Raw genomic sequence first — 18,869 nt, forward strand, 5'->3', positions numbered from 1 at the left:
TGGGTTGGGAATCCGGACAGGGCACAGTGGGGATGTCTTGTCTCTGCTATCTGGGGCCTCCTTCACAGTCCTTCACACTGCCCTGCCCCTCCATGTTTGCTCTGCCAGAGTGAGGGAAGCAAGGTACGAAAGCACATCCCTTTCCCCTCCGCCCACCGCAAGGCTGGGACCGCCAGGTCTGGGGAGTCACTGCCTCCATGTGGCCAGCAGAGGGCAGCACAGCCCCACTCTGCAGCGACAGACGCTGAGCAGATTGACAGGACCAACCGCGGGATGGAACTGAGGGCCACACTGAGGACCCTCCACATCTCTGGCTAAGGATGGGGTGCAGCCTGAATGTGCAATCATCTTCCAGCATGTGAGCTCCAGGGAGCAGGGACTTGGATGTGTGCACTGCCATATCTCCCAGGGCCCCATCTGAAGAAGACGATCAATACCTGTTAGAATGTAGGGGGTGAGTGGAGTGAGCGTGCGTGCAGGTCTGGATGGGTCTGTCCCTGATGCCACCACTCACCTGAAGGGTCCAGCAGCCCCACACAGCTCTTGCTCACACTGGCTCCCCCCTGGGAAGACCCAGGGTCCCGAGCCCCAAGGTCAGGGAGGCTCCACTCCAGGCCTCCGTGGACGCCTCACACACCCACATCCCTCCCCTCTGCTCAGACTGGCCACCTCTGCCCATCTGGGCAGCCCTCATCACTGCATCCCCTCCTTTCCTGGGGTGTCTTTGCACCTCTCTTATTTAATGAAATGAGGCCTCCTTGACGAGGGTGTGGGAACCTGCAGATCATGGCAGACTGGGGAGGCTAGGATAGGTATGCAGGGAGGGGGCAGCTGAAAGCCTTCTGGGACAGAGTCTCCCTGAGAAGAGCAGAGGCCCCAGGTCGCTGAGCAGCTCCTGGCCCGGGACCTTTCTAGAGCCCCACGATGGCGCTCACCCCAGCAGCACCACACACTTGACTGACTGATGTTCTAAGTTATTATCCTCATTGGACAGATAAGGAAACTGGGATGAAGACAGAAACTGTATCTTACCAAGGGTCACAGAGTTGTCTGATTGTGAGACTGGGAGTCTTCTCCAGACACAAATGAGTATATTTTGAATTATTCCATTTGTATGAAATTCTAGAAAAGGCAAAGCTAATTGATAGTGGCAGAAAGCAGACTAGCGATGCTTGAGGCCAGGGGGGTGGGGGTGGGGAATTACCTAGAAAAGATCAGGGGGGAAGTCTTTGGAAAGAAGTGTTTATACTTGCTTTGGGTGGTCATCTGGGGTTTGTATATTTGTCAAACTATCCAAATAAAATGAGTGCCTTTATTATATGTAAATTATACTTCAGTAAAAGTTCTTCGCTTTTTGTTTTTTGGGTTTTTAAAAATTTTTTTAACTTATTTTTTTATTGAAGTATAGTTGATTTACAATGTGTTAATTTCTGCTGTACAGCAAAGTGACTCAGTTATACAAATACATATTCTTTTTAATATGCTTTTCCATTATGGTTTATCCCAGGATATTGAATATATAGTTCCCCGTGCTATACAGTAGGACCTTGTTGTTTATCCCTTCTAAATGTAATAGTTGTTTATTCTATATGTAATAGTTTGCACCTACAAACTCCCAATCCATCCCTCCCCCACCCCTCCTCCCCCTTGGCAACCACAAGTCTGTTCTCTGTGTCTGTGAGTCTGTTTCTGTTTCATAGGTAGGTTCATTTGTGCCATATTTTAGATTCCACACATAAGTGATATCACACGGTATTTGACTTTCTCTGTCTGACTTACGTCACCTAGGATGATAATCCTTAGTTGCACCCACGTCACTGCACATGGTGTTGTTGCGTTCTTTTCTGTGGCTGAGTTGTTTTCTGTTTTTAATCCAGGTCTTCTGACTCAGCTTTCAGTCCACTTGCCCCCCACCACTCAGGAGACATCCAGTCGTGCTATCACAGATGTGTCGTCGTGGCCTGCAAGAGTTATTCATGGGTGTCAGAATGCCATCTGGGCACAAACCAGGGGAGCAGTCAGCAGAGAGTCAGGATGAAAGCAGGACCCTCTCATCCTCATTCTGGCTGGAACAGACTAATCAACTGGCAAAGATCAAATGTCAAAATTTTACACCATCTGTGTCCCCTCAGAACTGGGATAGGCATTGTCATAGTTCAGGATGGCTGACCTTGGTTTGTAAAGCTGGGAACAGGAAACCTGCCCTGTTTCCTTGGCAGATGGGTTTCCATGACCCGACCCTCCCCCCTCGCCCCCAATTCCCCACCCCGTGCCTCCACCCACCTTCCCCTCCACCCACCCCTGCCCTGTCGCCACCGGGACAGGTAACTGTTCCAGAATCTCAGTAATTGGGATGAGTAACGGTTCTTCCTTCTGAGTCTGCAGCCCAAGTCAGGAACACCCAGGCTGATTGATAACATCCTTTCTCCAAGCAATGAAAAGTTTAGAGTAAGACTTACATTTAATAAGTTCCGTGGTGGCCTCTTCGAATTTGCATGTTGCCTCGTTAACCTGGCCCAGATTTCTCCCCCTACAAGGCAATTCTTAGAAAACCAGGCATTAAACTGCTCATTAAACTGGTTCTAAATGTCCAGCAAGCCAATAAAAAGGAGAGAGGGAGCCCCACCTCGGGGCAGCAAACACAGCTGAAGCTCACAAGCTCCTCAGATGATCAAAGATCATCAAAGGGTTTTCAAAGCCTTGGCATATCCTGTTACTTTGGCCTCCAGGCTAACTCGGGCAAGAAGGCTCCAGGAGCACAGTGCCAAGAGCTGAAATGGAGGAACAGTCCCTGTGGGCTGAGGGCATCAATTCCATCTTAAGGATGCTGATCAAAAGGAAGGACTCACAAGGATATAATCAGTCCTGGAAATATGGCTAAGCTTTGCCCAGATACATCCCATGAGCTACCATCCACTCTGGCGTCTGTCTGTTCATAAATCTGGGGAGGGTTTTTCCAGTGAATTCATTTGCCTCTCCTGAGAGGGACCACAGGGGCTGCATGCGTCTCCTTCCTTGGTGGTCATCCAAGGCCCACTGCTGTGGCAGGTTTTCAGATGGCCAGTGAAAACGAACTCCACAGTGGGGGTATGTAGAGTTTTCGTTAAAAGGGTGTCACAACGAGAACAACAGCTGAGCAGGAAATCGCTGTGATGGAGAATGCAAGCATTAAGGCAGGTCATGGTGGTCCCTGGAGCATCACATCCAGGATAGAAGAGGTTCCAGCACAGATCTGAGCTGGAAGGCCAGCAGCAGGCCCACTGAGGTCAACACTGGTAAGGGTGGCCAACCCTGCATACCCGCCATCTGCCTGGGCCCTTGAATAAGAAAGGATACATGTCAGGACTTCCCTGGTGGTGCAGTGGTTAAGAATCCACCTGCCAATGCAGGGGACATGGGTTCGAGCCCTGGTCTGGGAAGATCCCACATGCCGCAGAGAAACTAAGCCCGTGTGCCACAACAACTGAGCCTGCGCTCTAGAGCCCACGAGCCACAACTACTGAGCCTGCATGCCGCTACTGAAGCCCACGCGCCTAGAGCCCATGCTCCGCAACGAGAAGCCACTGCAATGAGAAGCCCGTGCACCGCAACAAAGAGCAGCCCCCCTCACCACAACTAGAGAAAGCCCGCGTGGAGCAACGAAGACCCAACATAGCCATAAATAAATGAAAGAAAAGGAAAGAAAGAAAGGAAGAAAGAAAGGAAAGAAAAAGAAAGAAAGAGAAAGGAAGGAAGCAAGGGACGGAGGGAGGGAGGGAGGGAGGAAGGAAGGAAGGAAGGAAGGAAGGAAGGAAGGAAGGAAGGAAGGGAGGAAGGGATGGATACATGGCCTAAAACCCAGGTCTCTTGCAGATGAACACATGAGGTGACTTCTTCCATCCTATCCTGCTTCATTTTGCTTTTCATTTTCTTTTGTCCCCATTCCTCACTCCCATCCTCCCCTCACCCCCCCAAAGGCAACCCTTCTAATGTGCCTCTTTTTGTTTGTACAGGTTTTTGCAAACGCTGTATTGTTTGTGTGCATGTATTTTCAGCATCTGTACGTGGTACTACAGCATCTGTTTCTTTTCTCACTCAGCTGCTTTGAAGGTCTGTGCTATATGCTGTCTGTGGCTTGAAACCGCCCCGTATACTCCAAGACTCCATGCCGTCATCCACCGAGTTTTCCCGCACATTCTCCTGGCGATGGGCATTCCTCCACCCCACCCCACCCCTGCCATCTCCACCGCTACCACCCTCCCACCACAACTGCCCTGGGCGAGCCTGCTTACACACGTCTCCTCGTGGACCCAGGCGAGGATTCTGTTGGGAACATCTACCCGGACATGGGATTTCTGGATTGGGCGACAGGCACACACTTCACCTGATGAGTTGTGCCAGATGGTTCTCCATCGGTCCTCACATCCCTGCCAGCACCTGGCATCACCCACCTTTGCAAGTTTTGCTAAACTGATGGGTGCTAAGTGATACTGGATTGTTGCTTTAGTTTTGTGTTTCTCTGACGATTAATTTGAACAGCTTTTCATAGGCTTGGTAGGCTTTGGGGTCTGCTTCTATAAATTGTTCATTCCCTTTTGCCCATTTTTTCCTGTTGGGCTGTCTTTTTCTTACTGTATATTCCTTGTACATTCTTGACAGTGAATCTTTTGCTGGTTTCAACCATTGCAAACATCCTCTCTCCCACTCTCACACCTACTGTTAGGCCTTTTGCCAACCACAGACACAAATTAAGTAAACTAAGATAGAAAGGAAGAAAGTACTGAAGTAAAAATGAAATGGGAAGTAAATTGTTAAGGTGAGTTTAAAACTGATAAGTTAAAATGAAAAAAATGAAAATAGTTGAAGATAATATTTATAGAACAAAAACAAAAAAGTGAATGAGATTTTTTTAACCTAGAAGTACAAAATAAAACTGAGAAACAAATAAGTAGAGTGTAAAGAAGACCAAGAAGTTAAAATAAATGTGAAGGTAAAAATGCTTTTTAAAACAGTATAAACATGAAGCAAATCACATACATCTATATGCTTTTTTAAACTTCATGGCAAAAAGGGAAATAATGAGGAAGCCAGAGAAATAAAGGTTAAAGGGACAAAGCATACACACACATGAAAACAAAAAACAAAGAGCTAAGAGTAAACAGTGTCAGGGCAGGTACTAAGAAAACCCGACTGTACTTCAGAACTGAAAACAAAGCAAGTGGAAATGGAGAGAAAAAGGCTCAAAGGAACCAACTGAAGGCAGACCGGTAATTCCTTACCAGCCAAGTCTTGCCCCTGGGGGCCCAGGGGGCCAGGTGCAGTGGGCCGGAAGCAGGGTCCTGGGCTGCCTTTGGATCATGTAACGGTTCTCCCCATCAGTCTGGGGCCAGGGAAAATCCTGGCCAGGACCTCTGTATTCAAAGCCACGGCCTAGACCGTGGTCCATGGACAAGCCGTGGGCAGCAGCCCGTGCTGGGCCTTTGCCTGGCCATGGAGATTCTGGAGTATCCTCCCCAGCGAGCCCCTCACCACCACACCAACTGCTTCGTGAATCTCCCAGCCTCTCTGGCTCACTCCCTGCCTTCAGCTGAGCCCATAGGTGAGGCTGAGGCCACACATGCCATAGGGCCAGGGAAAATGATGCCCTGGAATCTCTTCGGCAGGCAAGAAGGCAGCCTGTTTGAACAAGTTCAATACCACCCAAGAACGCAGAAGGCGACATCCCTGTGATTCACCAGAGGCGCCAGGACATCCCCCTGGCTCGCCAGACAGAGCAGTGGCCGTGAGGATCCAGGACAAGCCCTTCCAGGACACCTCCACCCAGACCAGCTACTCGCGCCGAAGTGGCCGGCTTGAGCATGAAATGATTTGATTGGCTATTTCCAGTTCCAATGACAGGAAAAAACAGATTAAACAGATAGGAAATGCAGAGTTCCATCATCCTGTTTCGGCACAAGTTGGAAGGCTGAGGAAACGTCCAGGTGATTCACTGCAGAGTGGGAAGTATCTGATATTATGTAAAGGTGAAGTAGGGGATCTGCGGGCTGGTGCTGCTGCCTTGAATCCTTCCAATTATGTAAAGACAGGCAGTCCTCCTACTGCTCCAGAAGTTCACTTGCGATTCAGTTGCTTGGCAAGGCAGCCCATTTCCCCAGAGCTGTGATGCTTGGTGCTGATGTTGCCAGCTGGCCCGCACAGCCCACTTAGCCCACAATCCAGTGGTTCCTGGACTTGGGGATTTCATCAACCAGTTTTTATTTGGAATTGGTTTTTAATTGGGAGACTGATGTAAGATTGTTGATGTTTTATTTTTCCAAGGAAAACATCTTTTTAAACTATCATCTAATATCACCATCATTTTCTAAAAGAAAGAACATTTTCTAAAAGAAAGAACATTTTGGCACACACACACACAAAAACTAAAGGATGGGACGATCTTTTATGTAGAAAAACTTTAAGCTTTACGAAATGCTTATTATTACATTTGTCACTTGGAGAGGGCAGTCGGGAAAACTCATCGTGGGCCGACATTGGTGCCCACCATCACAACCTGCCTGGAGTTGAATTCCAACCCCACTGATCAGAGCTTTAGGGGAACAGGCCAGTGGTCTTGGGGTGGATCCTGGTATAGGTTCGGGTACCACCTGTATAAAAACTGTCACTCAGGTCTGATGCTCCTCCTGACTGCCCAGCTGGTGGCTCACCTCCCTCCCTGGGTTGATGTCCTCATGACATCTGTCTCCTTTATCAGTGGCCCCCAATCCACCACACGACTAGAATCATCTGGATTGGAGCTTTTCCAGCTGCATACTCCCAGGTCCCATAGTCAGAGATCTGGTTCAATAGCTCCAGGATGGCGTCTCTCGGTCATCCGAATTTAGGCACCTCAGACCTGTGCCGCACCACTCAACCCCACGAAATGAGTGACCAGAAGCCGTCAGCACTGCGTCCTGAAAAACAGAGCTGGGAACAGGGACAGAAGGCAAGGGAACCCAGACTGAATGGAAGCACGTGGGCCACCAAGGGAAAAGAGCGCTGGTCGCAGGCTGTGCTGATGCCAGCGCGTGGAGCTGGGGGATGGGGGGACTCTCCACGTTCTTGGCCAAAGTGAAAGGCTCAACGGGGAGGTGACAGACGGGGCAGCAGGACGTGAGCACGATCTGTATGTTCACAAGGAAAGGGTCTTGTGGGGATGCTTCTTTTGGATGCTGCCTGGCTTCTAACTACCGCCGTGGCCTCTGCAATCTCTCAACGCTGTCATCCTCGACCCCTGCCTCCGTGCTGGTCCCCTCACCCAGTCACTCGTCATCCCTGTGCCATGCACGCAGCCCAGGTGCTCAGCCAGCATCTGACGACTGTACTGAGCTGGGCAGGAGCACGGGCTGGACCAGGGCTTCCTGTGGCGGCTCCATCCAGCCCTCAGGGAGACCGGCTGCAAGAGAGAGCCAGCGGAGTGTGAACAAGCACAGAGAGCGCCCATCTGCGCCTCCAGGATGCCACTCCCCTCCACGCCTCACCCGAGCAGCTGGCTTCAGGAGGAGGACACTGCAGTACTGTGGAAATTTCACTAACAATATCTGAAAACCCATGTGGGGCTCGAGGGGACTCATTCTTGTCGAGTGACTTGGGGACAAAGTCTTGTGAGCTTGCTAGGCCATCGGGCCCTGCTGGCCTCTCTCAGCCAGGCGGGGTCATTGCTCTCTGATGAGGTCACGTGGTCCTGCAGATACGCGTAAAGAAGGCCCCAGGCCAAGGCCATGATTTCGTGGTTGCAAGCCTCTGACGGTGATGGTTCCTCTCCACACACAAGGCTGCGACGTGAAACAGGGTACAAAGCTCAGAGGCGTGCCCTGGTGTGGGTACAGGGGCACAGATGTGCTTGGGCTCAGGGATGCACAGGCAGAGGCGGCCACTGACGCCGTGCTGGCTCCGGGCTGCACCCTGAACTGTCGTATTTGATCTCCTGTTTTGATCTGTGGTCTCACCCACCGGAGGATGTGGATTCTGCACCTTTTCCTCCTTCCACTCCAACAGAAGCTCTTTAGGATCAGCCCTGGTCCTAAATTCAGACTTTATAAAAGTATTTGACCTTTCTCCACAAGGATCCCAATCGGAAACTGGGAGGAATTAGCACTTCCTTGGGACTTCATCTAAACAACATCCCATGTTTGCTCTAACAAGCTCTGGAAGGCATTTGGTCACATGATCTTGCTTTATGGGGCTTCCTGTGGCCATGTGACCCCCCAAAGCTGCTGTGTGCCAAGCATCTGGTTTCTTAGCTAATGTCAAGCCCTCACTGGGAAGAATTAATTGGACCATCTTAAAATACAGACCACGAGAACCATGCATGGGAGGGAATACATTTACTTTAAGTATAAAGGTTTACTATTATTAACAAGTTATCACTATTATTTACATGTTTATAAAACAGAAATAAAAATGACATACACATTTGGTGCCAAAAGTGGCTCATCCAAACTAACATCAGTACAAAAATAAACTTTCGAGCTACGTGTTTTTAAAAGAAATGTCATTGAAACAGTAAGGCGAAAACAATCTGTATCGGTCATGGGTTGAAATGCAAACATCATCACAGCAAAGCAGCCCGGGGGACAATGACACCAGTGCCTGCTGGAAGAGCCCTTGCCCCCGTCTGGCATTCTTGCAAGAACCCAAGGAAACAAAAGGCAAACGTACAAGTTATGTTCCTGAGCTACAGAAGCTTAGAGCCTCTAAACTGTTGTGAATTTCGGCTACAGAGGATCCGGGATGGGGTTTGAGCTGATGAGCCTTCACTGATGGCACAGGGCATGGCACCGTGCATGGAGGGGAAGCTTAAGCCCGCCTGTGAAGCAGAGAAGCCCTGTGTTCACAAAGCACAGCACGCACGGGTCCTCTGTCAATTGCCGAGCCTCGCAGGTCTCCTGACCGCTGACAAACAGTGACACGGGCAGAGGGAAAACCCCTGTGCCTACCAGACACGCCCCTGGGTGACTCTGACAGAAATCCACCATGTTTCCAGGGTCTCAGGCCTTCACAGATACATGCTTGTTCACACCTGGCCGCGGACCTCAGTGGTCAACAGAGCCGGGACCCCAGCAGGGAAAGCAAAGCCAGCCCAGCAAACCCTCTGCCCACCTCCACATGGTGCTTCAGCCTGCGGCAGCCTGTCTTCCTCATTCCCCACAAAGCTGGGCCAGGACTGCATGCCTGGTGGCAGTGGCACGCTGGGCCAGCGAGGGTGCTGGGTGAGCAAAAAGCGCAGGCCTTCCAGCCCCCGAGAGGCAGGATGCCCTACCAGGCACAAACTCCTCTGGGATCCCAGCGAGGAATGCAGATGCTGAGGGGTGGGAAGGGGCTGTGAACGGGCTGCAGCCCACTTAAGAGCCGATGAAGGGTCCACAGGAGCTGACACCAGCTCCCCAACCCTGGGGCGGTGTGGGGGGGGTCAGCAGAGTGGAGGAGGGGGCACCAAACAGCCCCTGCAGCGGCAGCCCAGCTCTGCTCACTGGTCCTGGACCTTGGCCCTCTTGGCTTTTAGGGACAGGTGCTACAAGAGAAGAGAAAACGTCATCGCTGGGGTCAGTCAGACAAAGAAAGCAGACTTTAACATGGTTCCCACGGAAGTGACCAAATCAAAGCTTCCATCTGGCCCACACCTTCTCAGTAAATGGCCTGCCCCTCAGGCAATAGAGGAAAAAAGCCCAAGTGACCAACAAAAGAAACGGGCCTTCAGTAAGCCACACAGCCTGAGGTCAGGCCACCCTGGCTCAACCTGGGCCCCCGGGGCTCTGCGGGCAGCTGTCAGTGAGACGCGTCTCTCCCTCCACCCCAGGCCCCCCCCCCCGGCCAGCACTGCAGCCCAATATCCGTGCTGCTCTGGGACCTGGGCTCGGGCCACAGATCACCTCGCGTTTCCTAGAATTTCCTAAGAACGGTCACGGGAAGGTCTTCCCTTAGCAACAAAGAGGTCAGCCAACTAAAGTCAGGTACCTGAGCTCGAGGCCCTACTCTCATCGAGCCCTGTGCAAGAGTGGGAAAGACAAACAGGAAAAGGACACTTCCTGGTGACACGTTTTTCTTTTAGAAATGTCACTCTCTACCAGTATAAATAACCCAGGAAGCATAACATTATAATCATGGGCATCAGATAATAGGACTGGGGGAGACAAGCATTCTTTACACTCTAAAGTAAAGCCAAAAGTGCTAGAAATCCTAAAATATGCATTTGAGGCAGGGAGTATAAACGGAAGATTTCAATAAAGGTCCTCTGTTCACCAACTGAGGTATCCCTGATAACCCCTTAATAATCATAAACCAACAACCAGGAGATATCCCAGATGTGCTGCCCTAACGTGCAGCAGGATCGTCACACGAGGAATCCCCAACCCACCGACTGCCAGCAGAGCAGGCCCGCCAACCCCAGCACACTCGCACTCCGTGCCCAAACCCCATTTCTCAGTGCACCTACAATGGCCTCAAGACAGCCAGCCCCCTCGCTGACAGAGAACTGCAGGCCCTGAAAGAATGCAGGTGCACAAGAAGATGAAGCACCCCACCAAGTACGACAGGATGGGTGGCCAAGTGAACAGGACACAGGGGTAAACGAGCTGCAAGAAGCCACACTTTCTAACCACTTATGCCCAAGAAAGGACCAGTATGGATTCTTGCAAAGGCCCTGGTGAAGAGGGATTTCCCTAGATTCCAAAGGTATCTCAGAATCAGGAGAAAAAATTTAAGGACTTGAAAGGCAAATCTCTGAAAAGGTCGCCCTGTCCTTCCCCTCTCCAGCTGTGGATCTTCCCGAATTTCTCCAAATTCCCTCCTCTGTGCACTTCACCTGACGTGACCCCTCCCACTAATGGTAGCACCCACAGCCTTAGCTTGGGAATGGGGGGTGAGGTCATCATGCCTGTGGGACCATTTCTGGTGCTCATTTCTGAGGAGAATGTTGAGTATAAACAAAGCTGACTCTGGACCATTTCAGGCCTCTTTACAGGGTGAGGGTAACACTCTGAAAAACAGTGGTAATGGAAAGTCACCGAAGATGCCAGGAACAGAGCCGGGGAGGATCTGTGGGCTGTGCATGGTTGCGAGGTGCTACACTATGCTCAACAAAGGACCATCCACCATACATGGGCGGCCACTGGCGAGCAGCAGGGCTCTGGGAGAAATCAATCCATTTTGGACAAGTTAGTAACAGAAGTGCCTTTGGACTGTTTAGTTAGGGAGGGACCAACTTTCTTGGGATGTGGGAAGGGTTAGGGCCCTCGCCTGTAAAATGAGGTTGTCGACCTAGGTGATTTCTGAGGTCCCGGCCTCTCTAAAAATACTCTGATCACAGGCAGTCATCAGAGTGGAGCGGAGGAGCTGAAAAACAGGCATTTGGAGAAAAAAGACAAGCTTGGCATTGTCATTTTCTCCAAAATTCTGAGGCAATCTGCTCTTTGTGTTCGAGTGAGAGAAACTGTGATTTTGACTCCGCTTCTAGGTTAATTCTGTTCTCCAAGAGTCTAACTGAGGCCACTTCAGAATCACCCTTCTCTAAGTGCCTGATTCCTGCTACTCTAACAAGCACCCTCACGGTCCACCCTTCCCCTTAGTCTCTCGTCTGCATTTCCAATGGCTGCTCTTGGACTTCTGAAGTCTGCTGCTTTCCACCTGAGTGGTTTGCAGGAAAAAGATTTTCTTTCACTTCAGGTTTCTTCTTATCAGCCCAGTACAGCAGAGACAACACACCGTGTTTTTCTCAGTCCCTGCAGTTGATCTCATTTCTCGCTGAAATATCTGGATGAGGATACGTGAAGAACGATGCAGGCTTTGGAAGGTTTTCTTGTCATATTGTTTAAGATTTAAATATCGTAAGATTTTAAAAGGACAATTTCCCTTAACATTGCTGGAGGGAGAGGGATGTGAAGATCCTTCCATTTACAGGATCACAACTCAAATGTTTTGAAGAGCTGAGCAAGTGAAATAAACAAGTGAGGCAGGACCTGGAGAGAGTCACTCACCCACTGCAGGCAGCCAGCCATTCCTCAGCCCCTGCTGATTGCTGCCAGGCAGTAACTCAGGCTCAGAAACTCAGCAAATTTAACATTTCCTTCAAGAGAATCTTGAAACCCATATTTAATGTGAAATCTGCCAATTTTAAAATATACCAATCAAGCCAAATTTTGGTTTGAAAACACGGTAGTCTGGTTACAGCCTTGATGAAGTAACAGGTTTTGGTTTCCTTTCTGTGGTAAACAATGGTGAAACTGGACAAAATATCTGAAGCAATCATTTTCAGGCACTGGGTAACAGCACAGGGCTGTAATCCTTGAGCGAAAGGAAACACTCGAGGCAAGCTTTATAGTCATCCCAGGTCTCTGCATGGCCCTCCAAACCTTGTCATAGGGAAGTGAACCCTAAATAGAGAACAGTGTAGCTGGGCAGAGGGAACACAGATCAGAGTTCAGAGCTGCTGAGCTAGCTGGAATCTGCAGGACAGGGCATCAGAAAGGAGGAGTTCCAGAACCCTACATAGAGCTACCACCCTTAAGTCTTTGGCTGAAAGCTAAGCTGCACATGTGAAGGCCAAGGTTCCATAAGGCTGGCAGAGACTAGTTACTGGGGAGTTGTGACCTGATATGGAGATGTGGAGGTCTGTACAGTGCTGGAGACACTGGAGCTCTGACCAGCCAGAGTGCAAAGGCCTCAATGAACATCCTAGGCATTCAGCTGAGGCATCAAAAAGCCCATGTCTTAGGAGCAGGGCTACTCTAGACCTGCCTGAAAAAGACTAAAATCAGGCCTTGGTGGAATTAAACTGATCTGCCAGTACTGTCTACTAGGAAAAAACTCAATATTCTATAAAAACAACAAAACCAACTTTTCACAACAAAGCACCTATAATGTCCAGCATACAACAACAAATTACTAGACAAGAGAAGCAGGAAAATGTGACCCATAACGAGGTAGAAAAACAATCTAAAAGCAAAATAGATCAGAGATGACAAAGATGCTGAATTAATGCGCATGTCTGCCGTGGAAGAAGAACATATACTATATACACAGCGATGCCAGCACTCAGCATCTCCCACCATGTGTTTAAACCGCCTTGGGTTTAAGCTTGCACATGTGTTTACCATCCTGGCGAGGCGATCCTCATCAGAAAATATTTGTGCTGCTTCCTGTGAACACAGTCCAGTGTGACAGAACTTCTTTGGAAATGGTTTAGAAGAGCAGAGGGAGAGAGAAAGAGCTGAAGATACATTCTCTTTTTTCATCGTGTAAATTAGAGGGATTTATGTTTAAATGCACTTCACCACGAGCAATGGTACGGTGCTTTCACCCAGAACGGTCTGGGACCATGCATGGTAATGGCCTTTCACCCTATGTACCATTGTGGGGTGGGGGGACGGGACAGCAAGTTTAGGACATTAAACTGGAAAATAAATGTGTATTTAAAAATACAAAGAGGCAGGTAACAGGTGGTTCTGGGGGACAGGCTCGGTTCATTCCTACCGTTCCTTGTTGATAAAAGTGAGGAGCCAGCTCCAATAACCAAGCAGATTCAATGGCGGTCACATCTCTCATGTAATACTTGGAGGTCTGGATAACTTCATTGTAGATAACCCTGAAACAAGAAGAAAACATGAGCTAATTTCCTGTATCTTATGATGAGAGTCAGAAGCACAACAATTAGAGATGGCGAGTTTTCTCCCCTGACCTTTAACGCGTTTCTATCTATTCTGTGCGCCAGGCACTACATTAAACAAATGCATTCATGCTGCTCACTTAAGCCTCATGACCTGAGTGGTGGGTACCAGTGTGTCCATTTTACAGAGGAGACTCCAAGTCCTACGTGATTTCCAGGACATCTCAGTTATCAGCACAGGACCCTCTGGATCCTTACGCTTTTATTTACAGAACTCTGAACAGAGCCTAATGTATTAGAAAATGCAGAAATAGAAGCAAAGGCTCACTGATTCTGAAAGGAGCTGGGAATTAACTGTAAAGAGACACAAGGGAACTTTCTAGAGAGATGAAAGTATTCTATATCTTACTAGGAGGAGTATGGGTTACGTGGGCAACACAATTGTCAATACTCTTCCAATCTATATAAATTATACTTCTATTAAAAAAGGTTTGCCTGAGGCTGAGGTAACAGACACCAAAGAGCCAAGAAGGTAATTTAAATCCCCAGATTTCAGGAGTGCATATATTAATACAGATATCAGTTCCCAGGGACTCCCCTGGCGGTCCAGTAGTTAAAGACTCCGCACTTCCATTGCAGGGGGCATGGGTTCAGTCCCTGGTCGGGGAACTAAGATCCTGCATGCCACGCCATATGGCCAAAAAAAAAAAGATATCAGTTTCCAGAGCAAGTATTATCTCCTCCCTGAAGCAGCCAGCCCTGACTCTCTGGCACATGAAGTGTCAACCTCAGCCACCTAACGAATACACCCTCTATCAAAGCCTTTCTCCCCAGGTACTGGAACCCACCTGTGTCTGTCAGGCTGTGGGCTGGGACCTGAACTGCTCTCTGCACAGCTGTGCCCAGCGCAAGGACAGAGCACCTAGTCCGTGGGTGAACATGAATGTTTGCTGAGTGGATGAGTGAGCAGAGGAATAAGACCACTGGCTTAAAGGGATCCTTGATAGAGCAGAAATTCTATAGCCGATCACGGTAGAACAAAGTCAGCAAACGTGTACTGGGCGCCTGTACTCCAGGCGCTGGGGACCCAGAGACGAACCCAGAACTAGGCCTTGCCTTCAACACGCTTACGAGGCAGAGGAGCAGGCGGGGGCTTACCAGCGGGGCGGCTTCTCTGCGTAGAGGACCGATGCAGGGTGGATGTGCAATTCATGATCATCACGGATGGTCCTTGGGAAGCAGAACAATTTTGTCTCAAGTACATTTTCAACACTTACAGCAAGACCTTCCCACAGACGCGTTTAAACGTCATCAAAAATGCATGCAGGTTGTACGTCACACAAACAAAACTATTCTCTCCATCTTCTCTTGTGCCCTTTATGATCCCTCCCCCGCTGTCACTCTAGAAATCAAGAATAAATCACATAAAAAAGGGAGAAGAAAAGCAACACATGGGCATTCAAAAAAATAACTGAGAAATACATTGCTCTGCCTATGTTTATCTTCTGTAGGTTCTCTTTCAAAAATTTCCTTGAGGACAGAAATAATATATACGATTACGTCTATAAACTTTTCTATTAAACAAGGTTAAATAGTAAAGATAAATAGTAAAGACTGTCTAATGGGGGAGACTATAATAGGAGAAAAAAAGAAAGCTCAATATTGGACTATCCACTTCTCTGAGATAATATTTCAAATTCCAACTCAGACTTGATTCAATTTAATTCAAAAAATATTTACCACTCACACAACTACTGGTAAGATGAGCTCACAAGAGAACCTTAGGATGCTGCTGCCCAAACCATACTTACAGAGCGCTTCTGTGGGTGCCAGGGACCTATGTGCCAGGCAAGTGCCTCAAGGCCATGATCCAGCTCATCTCTGGCGCTGAAATAAAGCCAGCGCCTGGGGTCCTGGCTGCCACTGAACTTTGTCTCAAAGGGACCAACCACCACGAAGCCTATTATGTAGCCTGTATTTTTGTTGAGGACACTGGTGAAAGAATTCTGTAAACGCTAGTAGAAATTGCTTATTAATACTCTTGAGGAGAGCAGGGCAATCAAATGACAACAAAATAATGGCACTCACTGGAGAAGATCACAGGCCTCTCCGGAGCTGCCTCAAACAGGGACCACTCACCACTGGGAGGGGGAGCTCATACAATGGGCAACAGAATCATGATACTGATAGGCTTAGACTACTTGGCCTGGAGTAACAAACAGAACACACTAGAGACAAATGTAAAGTGCTATACTGAGGATCAAACAGTCAGCTACTAGGATACTAGATGGAGGAGACCTGGCTGCCAAAAAAAAAAACAAAGAAGCCCAGCGCAACACTGGGCTCATTAACAAAGCCCAGTGTCCGGGACGGGACATCATGGTGACTGCAGGATCACAGGGCTGTCATATGTTCTGAGGGGAAAAAGCTAATGACAATATATGGAGGAAATCCAAAGACAAGCTGGGGAGAAAGCCTTGTGACTGTTCCCTTATTAAAGAAGAGATCGTCATGATCACTGCGCTTTAAACCGGCTACAATGAAGTTATGAGACTAAAAGGAGCTCAGAAAAGACAGACTAAACATAACAATTCAAAGAACTGGAACGATTCAGTTAGAGAAAAGAGGCCTAAACTATGTGTTAGCTTTCACCACATTTGAATATACTAGAGGTTATCGGAGGGCATCAATGCTCAGTGATTTTTCTATGCCTAGAAAATGGAACTGGAAGAGACAGGCTGAAGTCTGTAGCAGTGGGAGGGGTGGCCAGCACTGAAGAAACACTTGCCAACATTCAAATGTGGCCACTATCTATCTGGGTAGCTGCAGTTCTGCAGATCTCTAAAAACATCAGGAACTGCCCAAGGGCAAAAGTAACTTCTCTAGGAAAGATCATCTTCAACGGTTCCCTCTGGTCCTATTATTCTCTGATTAGAATGGAAATATTACCAGCTTCCAGACTTGTGACTGTCATCCTCCTACAACATGTAGATGGGCTGAGTATTTGAGAATCATTTCCATAAAGTTAAGACATTTCACTTAAAGCTATACAGCTAACCTCAATGCATCTTTAGAAAGAGGCATGATACAAATAAAGAAAAATGATTTCATTTCTCTACTTTCCCTGCATGTCACCTTGCTATGGGGTTTGGATTATTTTTAAGATTTCAGTGCCTTAAGTGACTTCACAAATGACTTTACAAAATATCATGTTACCTATAAGCTCCAGTAGAATGAAACCTCGCGGCATTTGCAAAGAATCCGGAAACAATGCACCTCAGAACCGGATCTGGATCACCTACACAAGGTAGCAAACAGAGCGATGGATGAGACTTCTTCTGCCCTATGCTGTGTGCTCAGGCCTGTGCCGTGAGGCCCATCCCAGGCTGCTTCGAGCTACCTCGCAACCATCTCCTGGATGGGTCCCAGCCCCACGCTTCCCAGTGCTGGACACCTGCCCTGGCACCATCTATGGAGGTCCCCACCCTCCCACAATGGCTGCTGAGGGAAATACGCTGGACTGTTCCCTTAACCTGGGGCCCCCAACCCCTCCCCGGGCCACAGACGACAAGACCAAGGCTGAGCACCAGAACCTACAGAGCACTCCACAGGCTGGCCAGTGACCTCGGAACTCCCTTTTAGGAGAGCATTTTGCAGGAATGATGTTCCTTCCATAAGACACAACCTGGGACACTAACACTACAATATTATTTCTGTGATTATAGCTACAGTTTGTAATTCTTCAAAATTTTCAAACATCTCATTTTAATTGGTGGCTGTGTTGCTACAGTAAACATCTTCCAAGGATAAAGCCTGCCCATTTATTAGATGATTTCCACAGGATATATCCATATTATTGTGCAAAATGATAATGTCATCTATATGGCTTATGATATATATTTCATCAATTCTAAGACCCACTCTTTTTTACACTTTAACTCACTGAAATCAGGACAGCAATTGTATTATAATTGGAAGCATTTTTTTCTTTCTTTATGATACATAAAATAATGGTGTGTCTTACAAATGATGGTTTCTTGGATCCAATAAAACATAGTACGTTGGTAAATAGGTTCCCAAAAGGTGGTATAATTTACAAAGCCATCAACAATGTATGAGAATGTCGGTTTCACTGCATTCTTACCAGCAATGTTCTAGCAAAAAGGTACCCCTTCTTTTATTGTACATTTATTTGATTACTGTCTATATTTCTTCCTTTGTGAATTTTCTATTCCATTCCTTTGCCCATTTATCAACTTGGAAACTAGTGGGGTTTTTTTTTTTCTTAATATGTTAAACAGGGAATTCCCTGGCGGTCCAGTGGTTAGGACTCTGTGCTTTCACTGCCAAGGGTGCGGGTTCAATCCCTGGTTGGGGAACTAAGATCCCACAAGCCATGCAGCACAGCCAAAAAAAAAAGCTAGAACATTATTTAAAAATATGTTAAATAAACTCATTCTGTCAAAAAGTTTTTAATTTTTTATCTCATATATGCTGAAAATATTTTTCACTGTTTGCTTTCTTTAACATCTAGAAGTTTTAAATTTGCATGTAATTTATTGAATTTCCATGATTTTCTCTATTGTTCTTCAGCACAGAACTGATAAATCTCAAATCTACATTTCTAACCACAATTTGATCCTAGATTCAGTCCCTTCTCTCCAATTGCCCAAAAGAAATTTCTATGTAGAACGTGCATTGTTATCAGGACGATACCACTTCCAAGGGGTGAAAATGGGCTCCTGAGGGCAGGGCAGTAGGGATCGTAGACATTACAATGACTGTGGCCCTCCAGAGCTCAACCTCACCTTACAAAACCTTATCCCTTAGTATTTAATTTCTCTCTTTAGGAAGAGTTCAAATTCAATGTAACTTTTCTCCTGGGTGAGGGGTTCGATAGGGACAGAGTAAAGGGACAAAGGAGGTGATTAAATAGTTAATCCTACTAGGGGATTGTAAGTAGAGAAAAAGTATGGGAGACCCCTGCAAGTTAAAGATCACTCAAGAAGGCAGGTTTGCTTAACCACAAAACCAAGCCGGCTTGCTTAGCAACAAAACCGTGCAAGAGAAGCATGAGACACGTCCCGAAACAATAAAACAATGGTGGAAGGAGACCCACATCCTGCCCAGAGAGCTCAGTACGATAGTGAGTCCTAGGACATGCTTCTTTGCGCACACTAAAAACAAAAATGTAAGCACAGGTGTCATTATACTGAAACTTGAGATGATTTACCCTATTTTAGTATATGTT

At 47.7% G+C, this 18,869-nt stretch overlaps 1 protein-coding gene across 3 annotated transcripts in view; it reads right to left on the bottom strand.

Moving 5' to 3' along the window:
* Window positions 1-1,358: 1,358 nt before the first annotated feature.
* The window catches only part of DHX35 (DEAH-box helicase 35), a 77,381-nt gene continuing 59,870 nt past the window's right edge, over window positions 1,359-18,869 (bottom strand). The window contains exons 19-22 of one of the 3 annotated variants that reach the window (XM_060124424.1): window positions 16,835-16,916; window positions 14,777-14,848; window positions 13,486-13,597; window positions 1,359-1,961 (exon numbers count right to left, since the gene is read on the bottom strand). In XM_060124424.1, coding sequence (XP_059980407.1) covers window positions 1,941-1,961; window positions 13,486-13,597; window positions 14,777-14,848; window positions 16,835-16,916 — 287 coding nt within the window. In that variant the 3' untranslated portion in view covers window positions 1,359-1,940. Of the gene's footprint in view, window positions 1,962-8,325; window positions 9,530-13,392; window positions 13,598-14,776; window positions 14,849-16,834; window positions 16,917-18,869 lie in introns of those variants that run through there. The other 2 variants (XM_060124423.1, XM_060124422.1) reach the window with 2 other exon arrangements.

This window comes from Lagenorhynchus albirostris, chromosome 15 (assembly GCF_949774975.1).
Source record: "Lagenorhynchus albirostris chromosome 15, mLagAlb1.1, whole genome shotgun sequence".
Classification (NCBI taxonomy): domain Eukaryota; kingdom Metazoa; phylum Chordata; class Mammalia; order Artiodactyla; family Delphinidae; genus Lagenorhynchus; species Lagenorhynchus albirostris.